Source organism: Mus caroli, unplaced genomic scaffold (genome assembly GCF_978045245.1).
Source record: "Mus caroli unplaced genomic scaffold, Mus_caroli_1 scaffold_6, whole genome shotgun sequence".
Taxonomy (NCBI): Eukaryota; Metazoa; Chordata; class Mammalia; order Rodentia; family Muridae; genus Mus; species Mus caroli.
In genome coordinates this window covers 103,454,045-103,481,436 of record NW_028227261.1, presented here as the reverse complement: position 1 = coordinate 103,481,436, position 27,392 = coordinate 103,454,045, and the positions used below count along the sequence as shown (strand labels likewise).

The following is a 27,392-nucleotide window of genomic DNA, read 5'->3' as shown; positions in this document are numbered from 1 at the left end:
CCCTGGCACGTCACAGGTGGGAGAAATGTCTATACCAAGATTGTAAGTCTTTTTGCTTAGTTTTCTTTTTTAAAATAATGGAAATCCTCAGTTAATTGAGCAGTTATTGTCTTTACTATGAAGTGATGTTCATTATGTTGTTTTTAGGCCAGCTATAAGCATGGAAGAAGGCTTTAGTAAGAGAGCTTCATTCTTAGGAAATAGCATTAACTACCTTGATATAAGATTTATTTGCTCTATTTTAGCAAAATATGGAGATTTGGGTGTCTTTCTAAAAGTCTTGATTTCATATCATAACAAATTTAGAAATGACCATATAACATAGTGAATTATTGTTAACTAAGGGATAATCATCCCTGTCTGGGCCACGTACAAATTTATGAGAACAAGTTTTATGTTTGTCACAAAAATAATGAGAGAACCTTAAAGGCCATGAGTCAAGTTTTTAAGGCTGAAGCCCAATGTGAAATTCCTACACAAAGAAAACTAGTAGATTGTGAACTGCACTCTTCCTTGATGAATTCTGAATTGTACAGTGTTCTGACATATGAAGCAGGCTATCTAGACAGAAAAAGTAATTAGATAATAGTAGTTTTCTTACACTTAAGTTATTTCTGTCCAAATAAGTTATGAAAATCAGTGAGATGAATTAATTAATAATAAATAAATAAAACACCTTTCAATCGTGTAAACTTTGCATAGAAAGCCTGAAGGCAAGATGAAAGAATGGAATTCAGAAATATAAAGAGAAAGCTGCCTCTTTTAAACCTTTAACAATTCTTGTTAATTGTAGACGATCTAATCTGTACAAATTTGAACATCAATTAAACTTTCCTGTAGCACCCAGAGTCCACTTCTCTAGGTCATATCATCACTTAAAAAATAGTCTTGATTCTCTGAATGCATTTCCCATGAATATGTTTAGGACTTGAGGAACCTGTATATTCAAAATCACTGTTCTGAAATATAATATGTTGTCCTGGAACTCTCTGTGTAGACAGGGCTGGCCTCAAATTTGGAGACTTACCTGCCTCTCTCTCCCTAGTCTGAGTGTTTTATCACACCAATAGCAAAAGTATTTAAGACACACTCTACATTATATAGCGACTATTATTCTAATCCTAATCCTGCGTCTATAATACCAACCTTTTCTATGACATATTCTTGAGATAATATATCACTTGTATTTCTATGCTACCTTATTTTACAGACACAATACTCTTGAGCTTTATTTCTTGTTTTTTTTTTCAGTTGAAGTAGAATAAATGTATTTGTTGGAGATATTTCCAAATATTTGATATAGGAATTAATTTTGTAAACAATCCATTTAGTATAACATTTTTGGTATTCTGCACTTCCATAGTCATTCATTTAAATAAATTTAAGCTTTGCTTCTCTACTTCTCTCAACACACTGGTGGTTTAGCAGATATTTGCTCATTCATTGATAATGGCAAGGATATGGAATTAGTCTAGACATCTTTCAAAAGATTAATGGATTATGAAATTATAGTATTCACAGTGGAATCTTTACTTAGCTGTAAAGAAACGTGAAATTATAATGTTTGCAGAAATATAGATGAAATTGAAAATTTTATTAAATGAATTAACTTGGTTTTCCTGGAGGAGGAAGCTACAGGGAGAAAGAATATATGTGTGTGTCTATGTGACCATGTGTCTATGTGTCTGTCTGTGTGTGTGTCTGTGTGTGTGTGTTTGAATTGTGGGATAGTATCTAATAAACCTAAATGTATATGAAAACAGCACATGGAAATTTGTTATTTGGCATGCTAATTTAATAAGTAAAAATAAGCCATAAATTGTAGAAAACCATTTAATAATATCCAAGATACAATTTGCAAAACACATGAAAATCAAGAAGAAGGAAGACCAAAGTGTGGATACTTTGTTCCTTCTTAGAATGGGGAACAAAATACCCGTGGAAGGAGTTACAGAGACAAAGTTCGGAGCTAAGACAGAAGATAAGACCATCCAGAGACTGCCCCACCCGGGGATCCATCCCATATACAACCACCAAACCCAGACACTATTGTATATGCCAGAAAGATTTTGCTGACAGGACCCTGACATAGCTCTCTTTTTGTGAGTCTATGCCAATGCCTGGAAATACAGAAGTGGATGCTCACAGTCATCTATTGGATGGAACACAAGGCCCCTAACAAAGGAGCTAGAGAAAGTACCTAAGGAGCTAAAGGGGTCTGCAACCCTATAGGAGGAACAACAATATGAACTAACCAGTACCTTCCAGAGCTGTGTCTATAGTTGCTTATGTAGCAGAGGATGGCCTAGTCAGCCATCAATGGGAGGAAAGGCCCTTGGTCATTTTTTTTTAATGGTTTTATTGTAGAAAGGCAGGGGGAAGGAGAGAGGGTAGAGAGAGGCCAGCCATACCCATGTGGAGAGGGAGTGGGAGGGAGAGAGAGAGGAGGAGGGCTAGAGAGTAAGAAATGTGAGAGCTTAAAGAGCAAGGCCCTTGGTCTTGAAAAGATCATATGCCCTAGTACAGGGAAATGCCAGGGCCAGGAAGCAAGAGTGGGTGGGTTGGGGAGCAGGGCTGGGGAAGGGTATAGGGGGGCTTTGGGGGATAGCATTTGAAATGTAAATGAAGAAAATATCTAATAAATAAACTTAAAAAAGAATAATTTCTTTAATATCCTTGGATTTGACTTGTCTTAATGTTGCAAAATATTTTCTCATTGGCTTCAGGTTTTATTTCATTATAGTAAGAAAAGGTACTCTACAAGATTCCTATGCTGTCTTAATATGTTTAAAACTTCTATTTTTCTATTCTATTTTATCCAAGAGAATACTTCCCTGAGTTGAATGGATAATGTCTTTGTTATGTGGAGTGTTTTGTAGGCATCTAAGACCATTTGTTTTATATGTTACTTACATTAATTAACTTTAACTCTTAACTTTTTCCTTCATATGTTCATGTAATGTCATGAAATTAAATCTTACAAAAGACTTACTACCAGGATAAGAACTACTTGACAAAAGCAATTCAAGGAAGAAAGTGTTTATTCATCTTCTAGTTCCTGGTTATAATCTACCATGTCAGAAAATTATAGTGACAAGAGATTGAGGGAGCTCACTGTGTCTCCACCATGGTTTACAGCAGAGTACAGTGAACTCATGCATGCACGCTATTGGTTAGCTCACTTTCTCTTGCCAAAGAAGGTTCTGTCACAGTGGGTGGATCTTCCCACATCAGTCAATATAATTAAGATGATCCCTTCACAGACAGCCTCCACCTGATCCCACATGGTTTCTCTATATAGTTCTGGCTCTCCTAGAACGTGCTCTGTAGACCAGGCTGTCTTTGAACTCAGAAATACATCTTTCTCTGCCTTGCCAGGACTGAGATTAAAGGTATGATTCACCACCATCTAACCTTTACAGACATTCTCAAAGACACTTTTCCCCCAGTGATCCTATAATGAATCAAATCAATAATTAGAACTTAGCATCACACAGTTAAACAGTTATAATCTATAATCTTAGCATACTCACTCAACAATTATTTTTTATGAATTTTATTAGGCATTTTACTTACCTATTCAACTCCTCTGTGAATATACATAGATTGACCCTGTTAAATCCAGTCTCCATGCTTCTATTGCCATAAGACATGGAATGAATAGTAGACACAATGATCATATGAGATAATGATTTTGCTTTCAAAATAGGAGAAAGACAATCTTAAATTATTGATTTTGATGTTAACATTCATAGTTTCTAGATATATTTCATGAAAAATTGAAAAATATTTTCTATTCTCCTTTTTCAATAAATGAAATATAAGCGAATATTATTTTTATAATATGCCCTACATATAATGAGTTACTCATATTGTTTATTTATTATGATATATGTGCTATTGATTTCATTTTTATTGAATTTTATGGTGGAGTATATATTTCAGTTAATATTTATCCATCATTTCATATCTTTGGAAGAATATGTTGAAATTCAGAGTATTATGGATGTGGTAATTAATGAGTGTTTTTCTGTAATACCAATTTTTAATAATAATCTGGACGGTTTGTAATATTAATAGTATTGACCTAAAAGATGATTTGAAATTCCTTTTCTCCCCTCCCTTTTGCTTTATACTGTTTTATCATTTTTACACAGCAATTCAAAAGATTGATTTTAAGCAATTATTTGGCATAATGAGATATGAAACCTACAGATTCTGTTTTATGAACCCTTATAGTATTGAATCATATTGATACTTTTCATTGTGTATTTAATTCTTAATTTTAAAAAAATTTTGTTGCTAATAAAAGATGAGAACCATCAAATGGCTCAGTTATGTACACTGAACCACTAGAAAGTTGTTCTATAATTGAGACTAGGAGGGAGGATTCACTTTTAACTTTATATATTATTAAATAAGTAAAATATGGAGGTAAATGGATGGCTCATTGCATTCATTACTTGTTGCATAAGCCTAAGAACAGGAGCTCAGATCCCCAGAATTCAAGTAAGGGTTATTAATGAATAGATGCCTGCCTATACTTCCAGTGCATGGAGACAGGATTGTCATAGCAAACTAGTTAGACTAGCTGAATCGGTGTGCTCAGCCATCAAGTTAAATCCCATGCTTCAGCACATACTAAAGGGAACCATTGAGTTTAGCATTCTCATGCACATATATACGCATGTGCATACACTAACGTACATATGTACCAGCACATAAGATAATTATGCACACAAATACAAACACCAAATACCCATACATATACAGAAATAAATGGAAAAATGATAAATTAAGTTTACTTGAGGTTTATTTGAGTATATAGTTCATGCTCTGCTTCAGTTAGGATCAGAAATTGTTACCCCTTTGTGACATAGTAGAACTATATAGGACAATAGCACCAGTGCGTATTGCTATTGGTCATTGTTCAAAACAAATAAAAGTCAGTTAAAAAACATTCTTGATAACAAATGTTTTTCTAAGACAAGAAGCAAAGCAAGTAAGAAGGTATTAATGAAATACTTTTTGCAACATAGTTGATAGATTTTCTTAAAATATCTACACAATGAAACTCTATGTCAATACTTAGCTTGCTCACTAACACTCCAGTCAAGTACACATGCATGCTCATACATATCTCACTTAATGACCCAGATTTGGCTAAATTTTGAGAAGATATATGTGCTTCAGTTAAACATTAGTTAGAAATTGATATGTCAGCTAAAAGTTAAGAAAATCTGTGATAAGGCATTTAAAATATACCTTGATCAGTGTTTATAATTTAAATCTGAAAATCTGTAAAATTCAAATTTGACAAGAAAATAGTCTTTAAATCTCTCTCTCCCCCTCTCTCATTCTCCCTCTCTCACATACACACACAGAGAGATGATAGATAGATAGATAGATAGATAGATAGATAGATAGATAGATAGATAGATAGATAGATTGATTGATATAGATAGAATACTCGATATACCAACAGATAGACTGTAGTTTCTCTATCACAGCTTAACTTTGGTGAAGTTACAATAATGTTCACTCATTCCTACTGCCCTGTAGATGAGATTGGCTTACAATTACTGAGAAATCAATAATTACTTAGTTGGTGGTGATTGCTTATATATAATAGTGATCTTTGTATAAATTTATTAAAAATTTTCCCTTTTATTTCAATAGCCTAAAAGTAACATATGGAGCATACGATAATTACATTCCAGGTAAGGTAAAATTTAATATTTATTTATTTATTTATTTATTTATTTATTTATTTATTGGGTATTTATTTCATTTACATTTCCAATGCTATCCCAAAAGTCCCCCACACGCTCCCCCACCCACTCCCCCACCCACCCACTCCCACTTCTTGGCCCTAGTGTTTCCCTGTACTGAGGCATATAAAATTTGCACAACCAATGGGCTTCTCTTTCCACTGATGGCCGACTAGGCCATCTTCTGATTTTTATGCAGCTAGAGACACGAGCTCTTGGGGGGTGGGGGGATACTGGTTAGTTATATTGTTGTTCCACCTATAGGATTGCAGATCCCTTTAGCTCCTTGGTTACTTCTTCTAGCTCCTCCATTGGGGGCCCTGTGATCCATCCAATAGCTGACTGTGAGCATCCACTTCTGTGTTTGCTAGGCCCCGGCATAGTCTCATAAGAGAATATTTATTTTTAAAATGTTTTTTTCTAATTTTTCCCTTTTGTTGCAAATACTCTTTTATCTTATGATATATCCTGACTACAATTTTCTCTCCTTCTACTCCTTCCAATTGCTTCCCACATCTTCTCCCATCCAATTGCATTCCTGTTCTGTCTAATTAGAATAGAACAGGCTACATAGAGATAAATACAAAACATAATAAAATATCATAACAAAACAAAAGGCATCACATCAAAGTTGGATAAGGCAAACCAACACAGGAAAAAGCTCAAGAAAAGGCACAAGAATCAGAGATCCACTCATACATTCAGAAGTCCCATAAAAACTTTAAACTGAAAGTCTTCATATGTAGCAGAGGCCCTGGTGCAGACCCAGTCATACCCTGTCCTTGCTGCTTCAGTCTCTGTGAGTGCCTATGAATTTAGTGAAGCTGATTTAGAGGGGCTTGTTCTCCTGGTATCCATCTCTTCTGACTTTTGCACTTTTTCCACCTCCTTTTCCATGGAGTTTTCTGAATTCTGAGGATAGGGATTTGCTAGAGAAATCTCATTTAGAGATCAGCGTTCCAAGATGGCCCCTGTCTGGCTCTCTCTCTCAATCTCTCTCAATCTCTCTCTTTCTCTCTCTCTCTCTCTCTCTCTCTCTCTCTCTCTCTCTCTCTCTCTCTCTCTCTCTCTCTCTCTCTCTCTCTCTCTCTCTCTCTTTCTCTGCCTGTCCTTATCAGTCTGTCTTCTCTCTTGTTGTATCTCTGTCTCTATCTCTGTTTCTCTCTGTCTGTCTCTCTGTCTCTGTCTCTGTCTCTGTCTCTGTGTGTGTGTGAGTGTGTGTGTGTGTGTGTGTGTGTGTGTGTGTGTGTGTGTAAGTGTATGTTGTATGTGTGTGTGTAATGCCTGGCTGTGGCAATTTGTATTTATTCCAGTCTGCTGCAGGAGAAAGCTTCTATGATGATGGCCAAAGAAGAAACTGATCTTTGAATATAACAGAGTATAATAAGGAGTCAATATAATTAGGAGTCACTTATCCGGATTCTTTTAAAGACCAGTAGTTTTATCCTAGGCTTCTGGGCTATCTAGACTTCCGTTCTTGGTAACTAAGCAGTGTTGAGTCTAGGTCACATCTCATGCAAAAGGTCTTATGTCAAATCAGGCTCAATTGGTTGGTTGTTCCCAAAAGCCTTACAACATTAATATTAGACATAAGTTATCTTCAATTGAGTCAGAAAGATGCAATTGGATATAATTAATATGCCATGTTTATTTGCCAGAGAACATGTCTTGTGTGCAAAGTGAATACATAGGTGCGAATATAGGTATATATTATATAAACATGGTTTTAAGTTTAATGAAATAATTTTATAAATAATATAATACAGGGGTCTTGTGTTTGAAAAGCAGTGAAGACACTAAATACCTTCAACCTAGAACCTCTTACTATATTCCTAATGGTTTATGTTTAGGGTATATAATTACTAGAAAAGACAAATAAGTTTAATATTGAAAAGCTTTAAGTACCAGCTTGTTTTCTCTCTCCAATGAAACTTCAATATTACTTTCATTATGCACATTTAATTGCTAATGCTAATTCTGTCCTTTGGAGGATATTAGGAAATCATTTCTCTAAAATTTGCTATATTTCATATATTCAAAGATAGTGATGGTATCTCCTTGGCTTCAGTTGTAATTGAAATGTCTGTATTCATTGTTACTGTTATTTCTGTGAACTTCATCATCTTAGTCCCATTTTTCTATTTGTTTACCATTTTTACTTAGCAAGTTTTCAGTAACGACAGCATGTCTCTAAATATATTACATGTCATCTTATTGTTGAGAAACTGTATATTAACTGATAGGATTTTAAGTCTTCGTACTTAAATTCAAACACATACTTTCTGCATGTTTTATGTCAGGCAGTGTGCTAAGAGTTCTTTGGTAACTACAGAAGTGCTAGCTATACTATCTTTCTCTTCTCAGCAAGATTATATTCAAATCAAAGAACACATGGTAATCTAAGCTGGAAGAGAACAATATCTAAATGGAAGTAGTAATACTTTTTTTCTTCTTTTATATTATAGACCACATTGGTTTCATTATGACTATTGATCAATTGGTTATTTATTTCTGTTTAGTGTAGAAATCAAATTTTCATTTGGTTACAGAGAATTTCAAACTAATAAATAAATTAAGCTGTGATTTGCCTTATTTATTCATTCATTGTGTTGATATAACACATGCATGTCCATTTCAGTTCTGACAAAATTTTACTCATAGCAAGGCATATGTTTTCTTTCTTTTAGTCAGTGAGTTAAGCAAAAAATCATGGAATCAGCAATACTTTTCCCTGGCATTTCCCAAACCACCAAGGCCAGGAAAAAAACGGAGATCACTACCTTCCCAGTTACAGAAAAATACAGCTCCTGTAAGTATATTAAAATACCATGTATATTCTAACAATAAGTAACTACTTAATAACAGTAGTCTTGTAAAGGCATAAAATGTAAATTGTGCTTTGTGGGTAAGGGCTAACATGAGTCCTGTCATGATAGGCAAATTTTATACAATTGCCACCCAGTTTTTAATGATTACTAGGATATGCTAACATTTCATCCAGTATTATTACCTGAAATATATTTAGTGTTTATAGAGCAAAAAGTCAAGATATTTCAATTCACCTTTAATATGAATATCAAGAAAAAAATTACTGAATATAGATTGTCAGAGTAGGGTCATGGAATGACATCACACCCTTAGTGCTTCCTTAATTCAAAATAAAATTCAGAATTCAGAAATAAATGAGAACTAGAAGACAAGTATTTTCAAAATCAGTGGAATAGTTCTTGGTTAAAGAAATTTTGTCTAAAAAATGAATAATCATCTTTTTATTTTAGGAGTGAATCCCTTCAATCATGATCGACGTTTATTTTTTTTTATTTTGCTCTATCATTTATTATTCATATTTCTTTAAAATAGCAATTTGTCATTTAATTATTACAAATACCTGGATAGAAGTTGAAAATATTTATATGTAACTATAGTAGACTATGTTTTCAACTGATGATAGTCTATATCAAGTCTAGGATTTACAGGGTTGTGCCTATAACTGTAGTTAGCATTATAAAGTGCAGAAAATAACAGTATAGGTTGAGATATGCCGAAATAAAACATTTTATCTCAGAGAATAACTAGTTGTTAAATTTCATCAAGAAACAGTGTGTACCCACTTCTCAAAAAAACAAAACAAAAACAACACCAAAAAAACCCACAAAAAAAAACCTAATTAAAATTTAAAAATTAGCCTCTCCTAATCATTGGCCTGTGGACAATTCTACTAAATTTTAACATAAAATCTTAAAGAAAGATTTTGGCCCTGTTAAATTATTGTATATCACAAGCAGGGATGCAATTGTCCTTTACTCTAAATTATAATGAAATTCAAAGTTAAAATAGACCTTAAAATTCACAATTTATCCACTTTTTACAATATATATTTTAGAATATTAAAAATATATATTCAAAAGGTAGTTCCAGTTGTAATTAAAATATGTATGTGGCATCTTATTATTAAAGGCTATATAAATCCTGTTTTCCCCTTTATTATTCTTACCAATATTGAGGTAATTGTTGAAGAAAATTTAGGAGTTCACAGACCACCATTATGGATGCACCGTTCCCTGATGAGAATATCCGAGAGACCATCCGTTTATTTAGCTGCCAGGAAGGGCCTTATACCAAAAGCACCTCATTTTGGCAAGGGAGAGTCGAAAAGCGTGGGCACACACAAGTCTTTGGCTTCAGAAAAAACAAAGAAAGAAGTAAAAATGAAAAAAGATGGATTTGAAGCAAAAGAGAAGACAGTGTTAAAGACAGACAAGGAGGGAAGTCCCAAACCAGCTACAAAGAATATTTCAAGGGATTCACAAAAGGACAAGGGAAAAGTATCTTCAGATTCTGAAGGCGAAAAGGCTGGTGTGAAGAAGGGATCCAAGAAAGTTAAAGATACGCCAAAGGGTAAAGATTCAGCCTCAGAATCTGGAGGTGAAAAGGCTGGATCCAAGAAGGAAGCCAAGGTCACTAAAAAAGGCTCAACGGGTAAAGATTCAGCCTCAGAATCTGGAGGTGAAAAGGCTGGTGCGAAGAAGGAAACCAAGGTCAGTAAAAAAGGCTCAAAGGATAAAGACTCGGCCTCTGAATCTGGAGGGGAAAAGGCTGGATCCAAGAAGGAAACCAAGGTCAGTAAGAAAGGCTCAAAGGATAAAGACTCAGCCCCTGAATCTGGAGGTGAAAAGGCTGGATCCAAGAAGGAAGCCAAGGTCACAAAAAAAAATTCAAAGGGTAAAGACTCAGCCTCTGAATCTGGAGGTGAAAAGGCTGGATCCAAGAAGGAAGCCAAGGTCACAAAAAAAAATTCAAAGGGTAAAGACTCAGCCTCTGAATCTGGAGGTGAAAAGGCTGGATCCAAGAAGGAAGCCAAGGTCACAAAAAAAAATTCAAAGGGTAAAGACTCAGCCTCTGAATCTGGAGGTGAAAAGGCTGGATCCAAGAAGGAAGCCAAGGTCACAAAAAAAAATTCAAAGGGTAAAGACTCAGCCTCTGAATCTGGAGTCGAAAAGGCTGGTTCAAAGAAGGAAGCCAATGTCACTAAAAAAGGCTCAAAGGGTAAAGACTCAGCCTCTGAATCTGGAGGGGAAAAGGCTGGATCCAAGAAGGAAACCAAGGTCACAAAAAAACCCTCAAAGGGTAAAGACTCAGCCTCTGAATCTGGAGGCGAAAAGGCTGGGTCCAAGAAGGAAGCCAAGGTCACTAAAAAAAGCTCAAAGGGTAAAGACTCGGCCTCTGAATCTGGAGGGGAAAAGGCTGGATCCAAGAAGGAAACCAAGGTCAGTAAAAAAAGTTCGAAAGATAAAACTTCAGTCTCAGAATCTGGAAGTGAAAAGGCTGGTGCAAAGAAGGAAGCCAAGGCCACTAAAAAAGGCTCCAAGGATAAAACTTCAGTCTCAGAATCTGGAAGTGAAAAGACTGGTGCGAAGAAGGAAGCCAAGACCACTAAAAAAGCATCCAAGGATAAAGTGTCAGCCACAGAATCTGCAGGTGAAAAGGCTGGTTCGAAGAAGGAAGACAAGGCCACTAAGAAAGGATCCAAGGATAAAGTGTCAGCCACAGAATCTGGAGGTGAAAAGGCTGGTTCGAAGAAGGAAGCCAAGGCTGATAAAAAAGATGCAACGAGCTCACAAGACACTCTTTTAAGTACAGCAGCTGACAAAGATGGCAAAACGAAGGAAGAAAAACCTGTTAAACAGAGTTCAAAAAGCAAAGATTCGGTTATAGATTCTGCAAGTGAAAAGGGAGATGAAAAGAAAGAGGACAAGAAGGAAGGGAAAAAGGAGAAAAAAAAGAAAGATGGAGAAGGAAAAGAGGGTGGTAAGAAAGAGAAGAAAGACAAGAAGGACAAGAAGGACAAAAAGGACAAGAAGGACAAGAAAGACAAGAAAGAAAAGAAAGAAAAGAAAGACAAGAAAGACAAAAAAGACAAGAAAGACAAGAAAGACAAGAAAGCAAAGAAGGCGAAGTAGGTCTTGGTTCAAAAAGCAAACTGAAGGTAAGAACTCCAAAGCATATACAGTGAACCCATTCAGTAGCCTTAACATTCATCTGTGAGATAAAAGAAGTGTGCAAAGATTAATCAAATCATTTATTAAAGAGAAGAAAAATTACAGGGTGAAATGAAAATATACTCATGGAATTTAAAAAAAGAACTAAGGAGACTCCATAGGATTCATTGTACAATGTGGAAGGTACCTATTTTAAATTTGTAGCTATGGAGGACTAAAAGTAAAATCACTAGAGAGATTCAAAGAATATGCAAGTAAGAATTCAGAAAATAACGATTGGAAAACAGACAACCAAAAACACAATATTGCACAGGACTTTGTTAAAGAAAAAAAAAAGCTTACAAGAAGGCTTGGTGCTGTCTCTAGATTTAATGATGTGCAGCTGAGCTTGTACACTTAAGAAGCACAATAGCCAAGAAAAGAAAAACAATGCTTAGAAAATAGAGTTTGAACTGAATAAATAACAAAAATGACTTCACAAGTAGAACACATAGAAGAGAGAAAAGAAATGAGTGTAAAGGGATGAAGGCAAAGATGGGAGGAAAGATAAGAGAGAAAAGACCACCATCCATAGGAAGAAGAGAGAGGACACCTTGAGTTTGTTTACAGGACCATCTGAGTTTCAAGTGACCACAAGACTGACCCACCTGTAATCCCAGATGAACATTTTTGGTAAGTTAGTTTTGTCTTATTTTAACTCAAATTGAATTATAATAATTTAACCAATTGCTAAAAAGAACAGTGATGTCAAAGTTCTTATACTCAACTCTTTTACTTTAAAGTTACTTGTTACCATCACACAAAGCAATTGTTTAAATTGTCAATAAAAAGGTTGAGAGAAATGAAAATATTTGTGCTGTGGGAGAAATTATGACTTTTTTAAAGGTACAATTAATTACATTTTCTAAAAGAAAAAGAGTATCATCTCTCCATTTAAAGAAAAAGAATGTTCAAAACTCAATAAATAAAGACAAAATGAGTTATGAAAGATTTTGATAGTTTCTTAAAACTTATATAATAATAAATTTAAACATACTGCAACATATCATAACAGAATAAATTATTGCAATGCAACATTTAGATATAAAGACATCCTGACTTTGTAGATAAAATAACTATTGTTGTGACCCCAATTTCCTCCTAATATTGAAGGGGAAAAGCAATGTAAAACAAGATCTTTCTGTTTATTTGAGCTTTCTAATTACTACAGAAACACTCATTTGTGACTTATCACATTCTCTGTCAATTACACATTTGTGCAATTTGTTCAACAATTTCTCTCTCTCCATTATGTTTCCTGATGCAAACTCAAGATGTAGGATGAAGCTACTCATTGACATCTTAGTATGTCCCAATGGTAAGGAATTATTGTCCAACTTGCACAGGAAGCATGGCTCTCTATCACTTATGAAACAACAAGGATTCATTGCTACCTCAACAGGTCATTGTTCAGCAGACAATGACATTGTTCAACTAGCACAATCTCAGTGAACTATGACAGTGGCAGCAAATGAAGCAGATGCTTGTCTGTTTTTTCTGTCTCAGAAGACATGGGATAGCTTCAGTGGATCTATAAGTAGTTCCCAATTAAGAATACAAAAATACAGCTTTAGATTCAATTAAATATACAAATTACAGAAGAATGACCTTTTGCTTTACTAGTGTAAATCTTCAAAAAGGACAGGAAAATTCTCCATGTGGTCAAATTCAACATCTGGATGACTTTGTCTGAGAGGCTTTACTGTTTCACTAATATCATTTCTCCATTATTCTACCTACTCTTGTGATGCTATAAGCCAGTTGACCCTATAGTTTAAGCCAACTACATTCATTTCCAAAGTCATAAAAGAAAATATTTAGGCCAGCTTATTTAATTGTCATCAGGCATCTTCAAGTCAAAATGCCACAATAGAACACTTGATATGACCACCAGAGACCATTATTTCCCAAATCTCTATTCTGTAATCTAAGCCAGGGTCTCATCTAAAGCTGATAAGTAACCTTTACTATGTTTTCTCCATTCTAACTCCTACCCTGTTTCTGACTTTGCTAATTTCATATTTCTGAAGTTTACACACCCACAGTTATGGCAACTTTTATATTTCACTAAAAGACTCCAAAGTCCTAATTACAGGTAATGTTCTCTGGTTTGTATAAAGATGGTGACTCCCATTCCATCCACCAAGTAGACACCCACTGTGCTTGTTCAGTTTCTTGCCACTGTGAGAAAAATATTTTATGAAAACAACTGGAAATACAAAGTGTTTATTTTGTCTCTTGGTTTAAATGAAATATCCATCATCGTTGGCAGAGGTGTGAAGTTGCTGTTTTTACCACGTCTGCAGTGAGAAAGCAGAGAAGAGGAAGAAGTTGTACTGGGCTATAGAACATCAAGGTCAGTCCCAATGGCTCATTTTTTTCAGTGATATTCAACTCTTGAAGGTTACATAGTGTTCAAAATAATACTCAAGCATATAACCCTATGAGAGATATTTAACATTCAAACCACAATGCTACCATGTCTCTACATTGGCTCAATACTTGTAATGTGTTGATGTTACATTTAGGCGAAACCTTTGATGCCTAAACATTTGATATGATTTTCAAGGCATTTTATTTGATCTGCTTAGGACCAACTTCTATGTCTTCAGGTGGCACCATTGCTGTTTTTTTTTTTCTGTCATTCTTCTATCACATGGCTTTAGCTCTACATTTAGCAATACCCTGTCTTAGATTATAGCTTACAGACACATTTTCTGGATTGCAGTTCACTAGACCTCTACATTGTCAATTCCATTCAAATTGTCCTTCTCAGCTAAAGTTGTATATTTCCATATTAATGAATCAATTTTGTGAGCTTTAGGCTGTCCAGTAAGTTGAGCAGAAAGAGTGTTACCTTGAGCCTTCCAAACAATAGGACAGGCAGTGATTCTCCTATTTTCAGCATCTCCCTTCATAATGTTACTTTTGTGATAATTCACGGTTCTGCACAAACAAATCATTGATAACATCAGTCCATAATTTTCATTTGGATTGTCTGTATTATGTACATTCTTTGTATTTTGACAAGCTTGTAATGGCAGTTTCTTTGAGGTCAGAAATAGTTGTATAAACACTGGGTTCTACCTAGTTATCATTCCTTACAGGGATGAATCCTTGTCCTTTGATCCTGACTTTCGCAATCCTGTGTGTGTGTATGTGTGTGTGTGTGTGTGTGTGTGTGAGTGATCTTCATAAATTTGACTTTTACATATTTATTAAGTTTCTTTCATGTCTTCTTCATGAGTTGAATAGTAAGTTTCATTTTATACTGAAAATTAGTATGTCTGAACAAACAACATATTATCTAATAACCCTGAATATTTCTGTGATTTGGTAGTTCCTAATACAGCAACCATATCGCTATGAGAACTTTTTTTCCCAGCGAGTTTATTTACTCAGGCAAACACATAGCTCTATATTCATACTTGTATATACAAAAGCACTTACATTAGAAACTGCCAAACTTCCAGTGTCTATTCCATCTTGTGTTCATAGTATTCTGAATCACAATATTGCTTTTATGCACTGTTGTCACGATGCTGCATTTTGCACATTCAAATCAGTATGTAGTGCAATATCCTTGTTCTGGTTTATATTTTTCTCATTGGATATGCTACGAAAGATGTAACATATGCTGTTTTGTGTTCAAAACTATGTTAACTCAGCAAGAATATTCTCTGGCTTTATGTTTACTCAGATCTTTCTCTGTCTCTTTGTGATCAGATTATTCATTTCCTTTTAGGGAGTTTGAAGGTTTTTTTTTGTTTGTTTGTTTTAATGTATTTTGTATAACAGTCTTCTTTTTATTCACCTTTTTGTACTGGTTTCCCGGTCTATGATTTATTTTTCTATCATTCATAGCACTGCCTTTTACAAAGCAAAATAGCTTAACTTTAATGTACTTCACTTTCTGAATTCTTTTTTCTTAAAAAGGACCTTTGCTTTTGCATGTGGACAGTTATCAAATCAAAGTCAGGCATTTTCCCATTCTCTGTGGATTTTATAATTTTGTTAGAGAAAATAACTGATGCCTTTTAATTAATAAGTAAACATTAGGTACATATTAAACAGCAAGATGTTTTGTTATATTTATAGATACACGAGGAGGTGCATTAATCTATCTAAATATATGTTACCTCACATAGTTATTAGTTTTGTATGATCAGATATTTTTTAAAACTCTCAGTAATTCTAAAGCAAATAACAATACATCATTTTAAAGTCGTTCTATTCTAATTAATAGTTATTGGTATGTGCAATTTTGTATCATTTTACATCAAAGGTGATTCTCCTGACCTTTGGACACTGTGAGAACGCTCCCTCTTCCAGTGCTTTTTTATCCTTTGTTTTGTTTGGTTTGGTTTGGTTTTTTTTTCAAAACAGGGTTTCTGTGTGTAGCCCTGGCTGTCCTGGAACTCACTCTGTAGACCAAGCTGTCCTCGAACTCCGAAATCCGCCTGCCTCTGCCTCCCAAGTGCTGGGATTGAAGGTGTGCACCTCCTCACCTGGCCAGTGCATTTTATCTTAATCTTTGAATGAGATTACAAATTATGTGATGTTTCCTAGGTGGGAAAATTCATTTGATGATGAAATGTTTCACCTTCACTGGTGTTTTCCCCAGAATGTACTTCTAAGTCTACTGAGTGTTAACATTGTTCCTTTCTTTGTCCACATGTCCTTTGAAAAACACTTTTGAGAATAATTCTGCAGTAAACAGGGACTGCAGATAGCACTGGAATCGGCTGATTTTGCTAGAGTTACCCAGAAGTGGAATGGCTGGATCTCATGCGATCTCTACAGATCTTTCACAGAGTTCTGCATAGTTACTGCACTAACTCACACCCCACTGGAGAATGCAGAGAGGGTTCCCCTTCTACCAACTCCACTACTGTGCTTTCTACCATGTATCATATGTCATAAGTGTGATATATGATAGTGTGAGGAGATAACTCATGGCCCTTTGCATTTCTTAGATATTGGTGACATTGAATGCTTTTTTGTCTCATTCATTGATCGGGCATTTATTTTTAGGCATACAACTATCAGTAAGAATGGATCTACTTTGGAGAATATGTAGATCAACAGAGAACAAAAAATAATTTTCATAGTAGAACTTTTATATAGAATATATGGATCCAAACTCCAGTTATTTCCTATATTTTCTATGGAATTTTTCTCTCTGTATCTTTCTCTGTCTCTGTCTCTGTCTCTCTCTCTGTCTGTCTCTCTCTCTCGTAGAAACAGAGGCATCAAAGTGAAGGAGAGTGGAGGTGGCTGGGAATGGAAAAAGTGGAGGGAGAGAAAAACTAAAAAATAAGTTACTTATCTTAGATATTGTGATACAGAGACAAGATTAAATGATATTACAAGGATTAAGTGATATTAAAAAAAACTTCAGACTGCTGATTTGCATCCTTTCCTTTGACATATCTATTAGGGTCTTGGCTCATTATAAAATTCAATTATATGTTTTGATATTATTGAGTTGTTTGGTATTTTATATAGTTTGTTATGAAACTATAGTCTTTGGATGTATTTTCTCAAGTCATTAGGTTATTTGTTTATTCTCTTAAATGTCCTGTGTGGCACATAATATTTTTAGTATGATACTATCCAGTTTGTCTGTGCTTTGTTGCTTATGCTTTTGGGATTATGTGTAAAAGCCTTTGACAAGATCATTGTTGAGAATTCTTCCTCTACTATTTTGTTGCTGATATTGTGATTTTATGGTTTCAGACCCTAAGTTTATGTCTTTCATTGACTTTAAGTTGGTATTTGTAAATAGGATGTGATGGTTATTTTTTTCTTGTGCATATGGTTATCCAGTTTATCTAACAGTTTATCGAAAATGGTGAACTTTCATTTATTTTATCTCTATGGAATCCACATAAATAATGGTTGGCTCTGAAATTATGTTGCAAATACTGTATTCAATATTCTGATTAGTTCTGTGGTGGTTCAAATGACCATTCCCCCCAGAGATGTCTGGGACTGATTCTTATCCTCAATTGGTGGGGTTGATAGGGAGGTTTAAGAGATTTATATTTTTTGAAGGAAGTGTATCACTGGGGAATGGGTTTTGAAAGCTTAAATACTGCCTCAGCAATCCAATCTGACTTTAATATTATACCTGATATATGTCCAACATCCAATATGACTTTAATTTTATGCCTGATATATGTCCAACTTTATTGCCTAGTAGAGCAATGTGTAGTTCTCCAAGATATCTTTGTAGGAGTGATCATGCTTTATCTTTTGTACTTTCATAAACTTTCTACAAAAGCTCCTGACCATGATTATACAAGGGCTTGCTTCTGATTGCCTTATCTTGCCCTTGAGTTCGTGTTTCCATTTTAATACAAATATCATGCCAATTTTGTTATCATAGTTTTATAATCAAGTCAGAATTTGGATACTAGAGTATCCACAACTGTGATCCTTTTTCTAAAGGCTGCACTGTTTTGTATTTTGCAATTTGTTTCCTGTTTGCATTCTTATTTTAATTTGAGAGAAATTTTGCTGAAGCTTATATTGTCTTCATACCCATGACATTAATGGCTAACCCCAAGAGATTGTACTGACATGTTTGATATTAGTCATCATTTTTGAAGTTCCTTATGATATAATCTTACAATTACACTTTTGAGCTCATGCTCCAACACTTTTAAATTAGTATATCAGAACTAAAAAGATGAGCTTGAGTTTGGTTCTTAGCAACCAGTTGAAGTTCACAGCTCCCTGTAATTCTTGACCAATGAGCTCTAATAGATCCCCTTTTAGACTCTATGGGTACTTGCATTCATGTGTACACATCTACACACACATACACACTACAAAATGAATCTATTTTATTTCACTTCTCTGAGAAGGATATAAATACTCAGAGAAACAAAGAATGCAAAGACAACAAAATAACAGAGGAATAGAAACTTTAGTCAGAACATTAGAAACCAGTTTAGACTTACTTATCAGCATAAGTATATATACAAGAAATCAAATGCTTTAGTAACTTTGGCATTATTGTAACTTTTGTAGATATTTGTTAAAAATTCATCCCTCACAAATACCCTGTGTAAAGATTCTTAATTTGAAAAGTATTTTCATATCATTATGTTTATTAGTCATTGTCTTATGTTTATATATCCACTGACATTCAAATATCATGTTTGTATGGATTATATTAGATTTATGAAGCAGAATACTGTTGAGATATTTTGTATTTTAAATGCTTTGAACTTAAAATCTAAGAAATAACTTATTTCCTAAATTAAAATGTTTATTTTTCATTAAGATTAGGTAAAATTAATGTGATTATGAAGCATTAGAAAGTGGAGATAATGTCTAGAAATGTTAAACAACACTTAGAAAAATAAAATTACATCTACAAGCTTAGCTTATGTTTTTAGAATTGAACAGAACCTTTGATAGCTGATCCATCATTTTTCTAAAGGGAAACACTTGGAGCAGTGGATCTGGAAGAGAGGAGATGTATAGAAGAAGGAAAGGGAGGGAGGTGAAACTGCAGTCAGGATGTATGAAATATTTAAAAAAAATATTGCTTAACTTTTTCTTTCATTAACTGAGTCTGATCTTAGAGATTATTCCTAGCCATAACATTAAATATTTACCAATGATACTTTATCATTCAAAGAATGTGATAAGGAAAGAAGATGATGAAATCAAACTGATAACTCCAGCTCTGGAAATGAGAAGTAGAAAAAAAAAAAAAAACAAAAATCACAAAGAAAAAGAAAAAAACAACAGAACTCTACGAAGGTCATTTAAGAAGTACAGCAGAACTCTGGCAATGAAGACATTGTAAAGTTTTATTCAAAATCTATGGTATGTGCTAAATTTAAACTTTTTTTTGAGTTCTGATGGTGATGTGAATCTTCGAAATTAGCTTATTATAATTATATATTCCTGATTGTTGTTCACTGGTAGGCAAGTCTCACTAAAACATCCTACCAGTCTTTGTAAACTATGTATTGATTGTTGAGGTGGGTCAAATTATCTTTAGTAACTGTCAATTCAGTTATATTGAATTGAAATGTGAATTATTAATGCTATGGAATTGAATTTTTTTTTTTTTTTTTTTTTGGTTTTTTGAGACAGGGTTTCTCTGTATAGCCCTGGCTGTCCTGAAACTCACTTTGTAGACCAGACTGGCCTCGAACTCAGAAATCCGCCTTCCTCTGCCTCCCGAATGCTGGGATTAAAGGCGAGCACCACCACCTCCCAGCTTGGATGTATTTAATATGACGGACTTTTTTGCATTAGAGTCTTGTTTGATTACCATTAATTTATAAGACTATTGACAATGGGAAATAGTTAGGTTTTTTTTAATATAAATATATGCCCAAATATACTAGTAGGACTAAAGTAGCAGATATATACTTGAATCTAATTTTTTTAGTGCTAGCTTTCAGAATTTATACACCATTTATAAAATAGGGCTGAGTTGTTTAAGTTTTGACATTTTGAATGGTTAATATAATAATTATATTTCATAAAAGAAAATAAGTGTTGAACTATCTCTTTCACTCAAACATTCTTTAAGTTTATTTGTGCATCTTACTGGGAAATATATTACACAAAGAAAAAAACAGAAGTTACTTTATAATTATTCTATATTTTAATATTTCTATTGCTCATGTTTTGTGGTATGTACCAAATATTTAATTTACAAAGGACTACAGTTAACAACAAATTATATCTACACATCTACATTGTTAAACTAAATGTGTATTAAATTTCTGTACCAATCACTTTGAAAAATTAAAAATATCATCATTTAAAGTAAGAAAATAGTCACATTTAAAATTTGTATTTAAAATACATTAGATATTTAAGTAAAATTACTTATTTATGTATACAAATATATGATATTAACATTTATTTATTATTGTTTCCATGGGAAATTGAGTAATAATAATTGAAATACAGACATCACTGAAAAGACACGGAAAACGTGACATGTAATAGTCAATCAGTGCATGTGAGAAGCACTGAAAATGTAAAGCAATCAAAACAGAGCATATTATATTATAAGTGGTCAGCTGCCCTAAAATGTCCTTTTATGGAAAATCATATGCTTTTATAGTACTTCAGAGGAATGGTATCACATATTTCCATATTTGGTAAATTTTAAATGCCTGTGTACTGTCTATCTCTTTTGTTATATAGTATTTGAGCCCAGGAACATCAACTCAAATTTGATAATGGAATACAGCTTATCTTAAAGCATAACATTAAAAATCGTTAAAATTATCATTGAATTAGGGAAGTCTAGCAATAATCCAACTCAAAATAAATACATGTAAATATTTTCCATTAATATTTTCATTTTCAAGCACATTTTATTTTAATTTTTAAGACATTGATGTGCCTTTCATTCGCAAGTTGTACATTTGGGGCATAGGGAAAGAAACTCTTACCACCTTGGATTCTTTAGGCTAAATGAATGAATAGTTCAATAATAGTTAAAAAAGTATAGAGGGAAAATTTCTAAATCTGAGAAACAGAGTTTTAGCTGCATGATCATACTAGGAAATTTGGATTCTTCAAATTATTAATTTATTTGGTTACAAATCCAAAGCCCATTAATTGAAATGACTCTAGGACACCTGCAGCTAGTGATGCTGTACAGCTTCCTTTCATGTCCTCCTAAAGGAATTGGTGCCATTGAAACATGGTGACATCTGTCTTATTGCTTTATTGTGTGTCTTACTGAAAGAATCAGATTTTGAAGACTTGGGTACAGTTCTGGACGTGACAAATACACTGTAATGTATGGTCCACTCCAGAATGTCATTCACTACTGGTTTGTTTTGTTTTTGTTTTTGTTTTTCATAGAAACAAGGTGTAATAACCAAAAGAAGAAGGGAAAATGACAGCCTATACTCATAGTCCCAATAACTCACTAACAAGTTTCCTTCATTTCAAATATTGGACTTCAGTGAGCATAAGATCAATTTTCTAAATTTTGCTTAAAAGAATAATAAGCTATTCCACTGTGTTAACATTTGTAATGATGGTTGGTAACCATTTCTGGCACTTGGGCATCAGTTAGAGTAATATGAAAAAAAAAAAAAAAAAACTGTGCTGGTAGCCAAGGTTCTGGATCCCTCTGAGCACTCAGAGCAGGAATGGCAGAACCCAGCCAAGTCCACTTGATGTATCTATAAATCTTCAATGTCATTAACTTTTGAGCCATATATACATGTCTCTTACCATTCTGTGTGAAGAAATGGAAAATAGGATGCATATTGAATTTTGTCTATGCAATAATGTGGTGACCTGGGAAAACCACTCACAACTAAGCTGTGAGCTCACTAGCTATTATTTTCCATGGAAAATTATCTTGACTTTTGAAAAGATAACTAGCAAACTGGCTATTTATTCTGAGATGTGGAAAGTATTTTCTAGAAAGTACTCAAAGCTAACCAGGTACTTCTAGAAAAACAACTCCAAGTGAATGTGAATGTATGAGTCTGAGTTATCTAAAGAAACAAAATCAATAAACTGAATATATATGAGAGTTTCACATACAACAGCTAGATAGCTTTACAATGGCTGGCAGCCATAGAACCAGCAGCTGCCCAGACCAAGAAGCTGCAACTCACACAACAATAAGCAAATGCTCCAGCCCCATCCCAAATCTGAAAGCCTTGAAGCTCCCTAGAGTTTTGCTTTGGTGACTCATATTCAAGGCCAAGACTTAGAGACAGAAGTGGCAAAGACAGAAGCAGAAACCCCATCATACAATAAGAGTCTATTTGCAAGCACATGCAAGATTCCAGGTTTTGCCTTTCAGCTGCCACTATTTTGATGATGCCTTTCATATCCAGGCTGATTTTTTTCCCCAGCCTAGTTCACTGGCGCACACACCAAAGTCTCCAAAAATATCCTATATGCATGCAGAAGTATACTTTAAAGATATCTTAGAAGTTTCTCAATCCAGTCATCTTGACAACCAATTACAGTCATACATGATAATAGCCAAGCATTGGAGAGAATTTCAAGGTATTTTGGAATACTTGGAGCCACCACTGTGGGCCAGAGAGCTTTCCAAAGCTGTCTCCTGGAGGCTATCTAGCAATATATCATAGAAAACATGATCTCCTGATATGTAATGTAATAGATTGATCTTCAGAGTATCTGGAGAGCAGAGATGAAAGAAAGAAAGAAAGAAAGAAAGAAAGAAAGAAAGAAAGAAAGAAAGAAAGAAAGAAAGAAAGCAAGGGGGAGAGAGAGAGAGAGAAGAAAAGAGAAAGAAAAAACAAAGACAGAAAGAAAGAAAGAGGAAAGGAAAAGAAAAAAGGAAAAGGAAAGGGGGAAAGGAAAAGGAAAAAGGAGTGGAAAGAAGGAAAGGAAAGAAGGAAAGGAAAGAAGGAAAGGGAAAAGGGAAGGGAAAAGGGAAGGGAAAAGGGAAGGAAAAAGGGAAGGGGAGGGGAGGGGAGGAGAGTGGAGGGGAGGAGAGGGGAGGGGAGGGGATATGTAATTGTGTTCAATACCTGATCTTATTTCTGGACTACCTCACTCCCTCCAATATTTTATTCTTTCTGTTAACTGCTTATTGCTAGTGTTCTTTGTAGGCAAGAAAAAGAAAATTCATGGTTTTTCATTATTTTTCGAAGGCAAACAATCTTATGTATTTAATATGGGATTTTTTTTATTTACATGACAGGTCTTAAAAATGTAATTTTGAATCCTATACTTTTCCAAGTACTGATGGTTGTTATTTCCAAATAACAACATCTTGAGAGAAACAAATACTATTAAGCAGAAATACGCAAAGTGTTACCCAAATTCAAAAGCTACCAGACGATTAGCTAAAAATAAAAACTCTACGCACTTACAGATCTTTTGTAAAAACACAGTAAACAAAACAGTACAGGGGCCAATTCAAACAAAAGAGAACCCTATTTTTCTTTACAAACTCTTACAATTTTTTTTTCTGAGTCACACCCTATAAATTGTGTATTTAAGAAGAAAGAAGCAGAAAGTGAGGCTGGAGACAAACCATAAAGCACTGCATTAAGAGATAACTTCTTTGATCAGAAAGAAATTAATAAAAACTGACATGTTTTTGACATATTTACATCGCCTTCCACCACTGACATCATCTAAAATTCTCATTCTCCCAACTTTGTCTTTTTTGTTTGTTTTTTGTTTGTTTTGTTTTGTTTTGTTATAATCTATTGAGTGCAATTGGTTGTGTGTATTTGTCATAGCTGTAGGGCTACCAACAATTTCTCGTTGAATTTTCATTACAAATACAAGTTCCAGGAGAAGTAAAGTCATAGACAGTTAGCTAATAATTTCATATTTATTTTATGAAAACCACATTATAATTGGAAGTTAATGAAAAAAAAAGAAAATCACTTCTCCTGTGTTCTCAATGTATATATAAATTGCAATACTTGGATCAAGAAGATTAAAAACCGTCTAGTCTAAAATATTGACTACACATATTGGCCACGTATATTTTAATCATATAATTTTCTTTCTTAAATAAAATATTTTCATTCACTTTGGTTATCTTGCTCTATAGTACAGCTTGAGGTCAGGGATGGAGATTCCCCCAGAAGTAATTTTATTGTTGAAAATAGTTTTTGCTATCCTAGGTTTTTTGTTATTCCATGTGAATGTGCAAATGGAGCATTCCTCCATAGCCACTGGGATTGCAAGCATATAAAAACACTCTGGAAACCAGTTTGACGGCTCCTCAGAAAATTGAACATAATACTACCTGAGGATCCAGCAAAATGATTTCTGGGCATATACCCAGAATATGCTCCAACATGTAATAAGGACATATGCTCTACTATGTTTATACCAGCATTATTTATAATTGCCAGAATAGGAAAGAACCCAGATGTCCTTCAACAAAAGAATGGATGCAGAAAATGTGGTACATTTACACAATGGAGTATTACTTACCTATTAAAAACAAAGACTCCATGAAATTTATAGGCAAATGGATGGAACTAGAAGATATCATTCTGAGTGAGGTAACCCAATCACAAAATAACACACATGATATGCACTCACTCCTTAGGTACTTTCTCTAGCTCCTCCATTGGGGGCCCTGTGATCCATCCAATAGCTGACTGTGAGCATCCACTTCTGTGTTTGCTAGGCCCTGGCATAGTCTCACAAGAGACAGCTATATCAGGGTCCTTTCAGCAAAATCTTGCTAGTATATGCAATGGGACAGCAATATCCAGGGATCCATCCCATAATTAGCCTCCAAACACTGTCACCATTGCATACACTAGCAAGATTTTTCTGAGAGTAGATACTTTTTAAAATTTATGTATTTATTTTATGTATGTGTGTGAGTACACTTTCACTCTTCAGACACACCAGAAGAGGGCATCAGATCCCATTGCAAATGCCTATGAGGACCATTTGGTTGCTGGGAACTGAACTCAGGACCTTTGGAAGAGTCCTCAGTGCTCTTAACCTCTGAGCCATCTCTGGCAGGGGCCTGGTATAGCTGTTATCTGAGAGGTTCTACCAGAAATGACTATGTAACAATACCTTAGATTTAAGGCATTCACATGTGAAAATATTGGTACCAATTTGTCTACAGATAATTATTATCAAAGTTGAAAAATGGAAAATATGTATCAAAACAGAGGTGTCTTCCATTTCAAATTGTATATTTTAATACATAAAATAAATATCTCCCAAATATCCTGAAATAAACCATAACAAAGTTTGGTTTTTAATGTCATTGTAAGTCAGCTCAAGAATCAAAATCCCAAATGATTTATAGAACTACAGGATAGCAGAATTTCATTTGAAACACATGAGAGGGAATCTCTTATGGGAGGCGTAGATATAACACAAATGTAACACTATTTACATTCAACCATCAGACTGAGTCCGGGGACCCAAATGGAAGAGCAAAAGGAAGAACCAAAAGAGATGAAGGGGATTGCAATTTCATAAGAAGAACAATATCAACTAAATAGACCACCCATAGATCCCAGGCTCTAAACCACCTACCAAAGAGTATTTATGGAGGGAGCCACAACTCCAGATACATACGTAGCAGAGGATGGCCCTATCTGATGTGAAGGGAAGGAGACTTGATGACATAGTGTAGGGGGGATGCTAGAGGGATGAGGCAAGAGTGGCTGAATGGATGGAGGAGAACCCTCACAGAACCAAAGGGGAGGAGGAGTGGGAGATAGGATGAGAGTGTTGGTGGAGGAATAACCAGGAAGGGGGATATCATTTGAAATGTAAATGAGTTGATACTTTTTTCTCTGGATAAATACATGATACTGCATCATGTGCTCATGTGTGTGTGTGTATAGTTTCAAAGCTAGTAATTTTTATATTATTGTCATAAAAAGTGTTCTCAGCTTCTCTTTTTAAAAACAATGCAAATAGAAATTGTGCATTTAGTCTGGAGCCTAGCTCACAATATAATAAAACTCTCTGTGTATAACTCTAACATGCAGTGAAGTTTGATGTAGGCTTTGGAGATGAAGCAAATTTTCTTTGGGCTAAAAATATAATCACACTTCAAATGATGAATCTCTTCATGAGTTAATGCTATAAATTTCAAACTGCTAATTTTTATGTGTATTTGGTTACTGAGTATAAAAAGAAATAATTCTCACCATTATCACATTGGTATTTTACGGTGAGTCAAATGAAACAGTTTCACAGTTTATAAAGAAAGGATTGGGGTAGCAACTAAGGAAATCATGCAATTTTTCTCTTAAGCTAAATGAAGCTAAATTAGCAACAAAGGAACACTATAAAATGTTAATGTTTATTAGATAGGGAAGTAAAGTCATAACTGTTTATTATAAGATCCAGGCTCACAAAAAAAAAAAAAAACATTTGAAAGTTAAATGATGTTTGTAAGATCACAGAATTATTGATCTATGTTTAACCTTTAGAATCTTGAACATATTTCCCCTTGAGTGTTCTTTGGGCTTTCAGTAAACATACTTGATCTTACAGGATGCTTCAGCTCTCTGAATAGCTCATGTTGGGTTTAAATACTATTCACTGTTAGAAAATATTCCCCTTACATCTCATTATTAACTGGCTGATTTTCCTAAATTTCTTTTTCAATGTTTTTTAGCATGAATTGAGTCAATATATATTTATTTCAAATTAATGTGAAGCCAGGCAGAGGGAATAGAGAGACTACCCCCTAGTTGCTGGTCCAAGCGCTGATCAAGAAATTACAGGATGTACAGATGAATTTCTTGATAGACCTTTGTCTAAGTAGATTATTTGCTTACTAATAAATATAGTTATCAATGCAATCTATTATATATTTGAGATAATTGAGTTACCAAGAATGTACATATTGATACTCATTTTGTTTCTGATACAGTAGAACATCCTACATCTGGACTTATCTTTGACATTTTATGTTGCTCTTGTATGATTATATTTCAGGTATACTATGAAGAACTGTTCAAAATTCCCATTATGGAAGAGTGCAACATTTAATTCTCTTGATTATCTTCATGTCTGTGAAGTTATCAGGCTGCTCTAATTTTGAAATGAATGAATTTTAACATCAGATGAGAACATCCAT

The 27,392-nt window shown here is 34.3% G+C and overlaps 1 protein-coding gene across 1 annotated transcript; it reads left to right on the top strand.

Moving 5' to 3' along the window:
• Cylc2 (cylicin 2) lies at positions 1 to 27,392 on the top strand. Its single transcript, XM_085838455.1, has 7 exons — positions 1 to 42; positions 5,680 to 5,720; positions 8,459 to 8,580; positions 9,776 to 12,442; positions 14,082 to 14,165; positions 19,464 to 19,654; positions 27,251 to 27,392. Exons 1-4 carry the CDS (start codon positions 26 to 28, stop codon positions 11,729 to 11,731), a joined length of 2,136 nt encoding a protein of 711 aa, XP_085694581.1. The 5' UTR covers positions 1 to 25; the 3' UTR covers positions 11,732 to 12,442; positions 14,082 to 14,165; positions 19,464 to 19,654; positions 27,251 to 27,392.

What these genes read in the sequence shown, in the direction of transcription:
- Cylc2 (XM_085838455.1), top strand. An exon ending in ATACGATAATTACATTCCAG is followed by an intron (nt 5,721 to 8,458) that starts GTAAGGTAAAAT and finishes TCTTTCTTTTAG; the next exon opens with TCAGTGAGTTAAGCAAAAAA. An exon ending in TACAGAAAAATACAGCTCCT is followed by an intron (nt 8,581 to 9,775) that starts GTAAGTATATTA and finishes ACCAATATTGAG; the next exon opens with GTAATTGTTGAAGAAAATTT.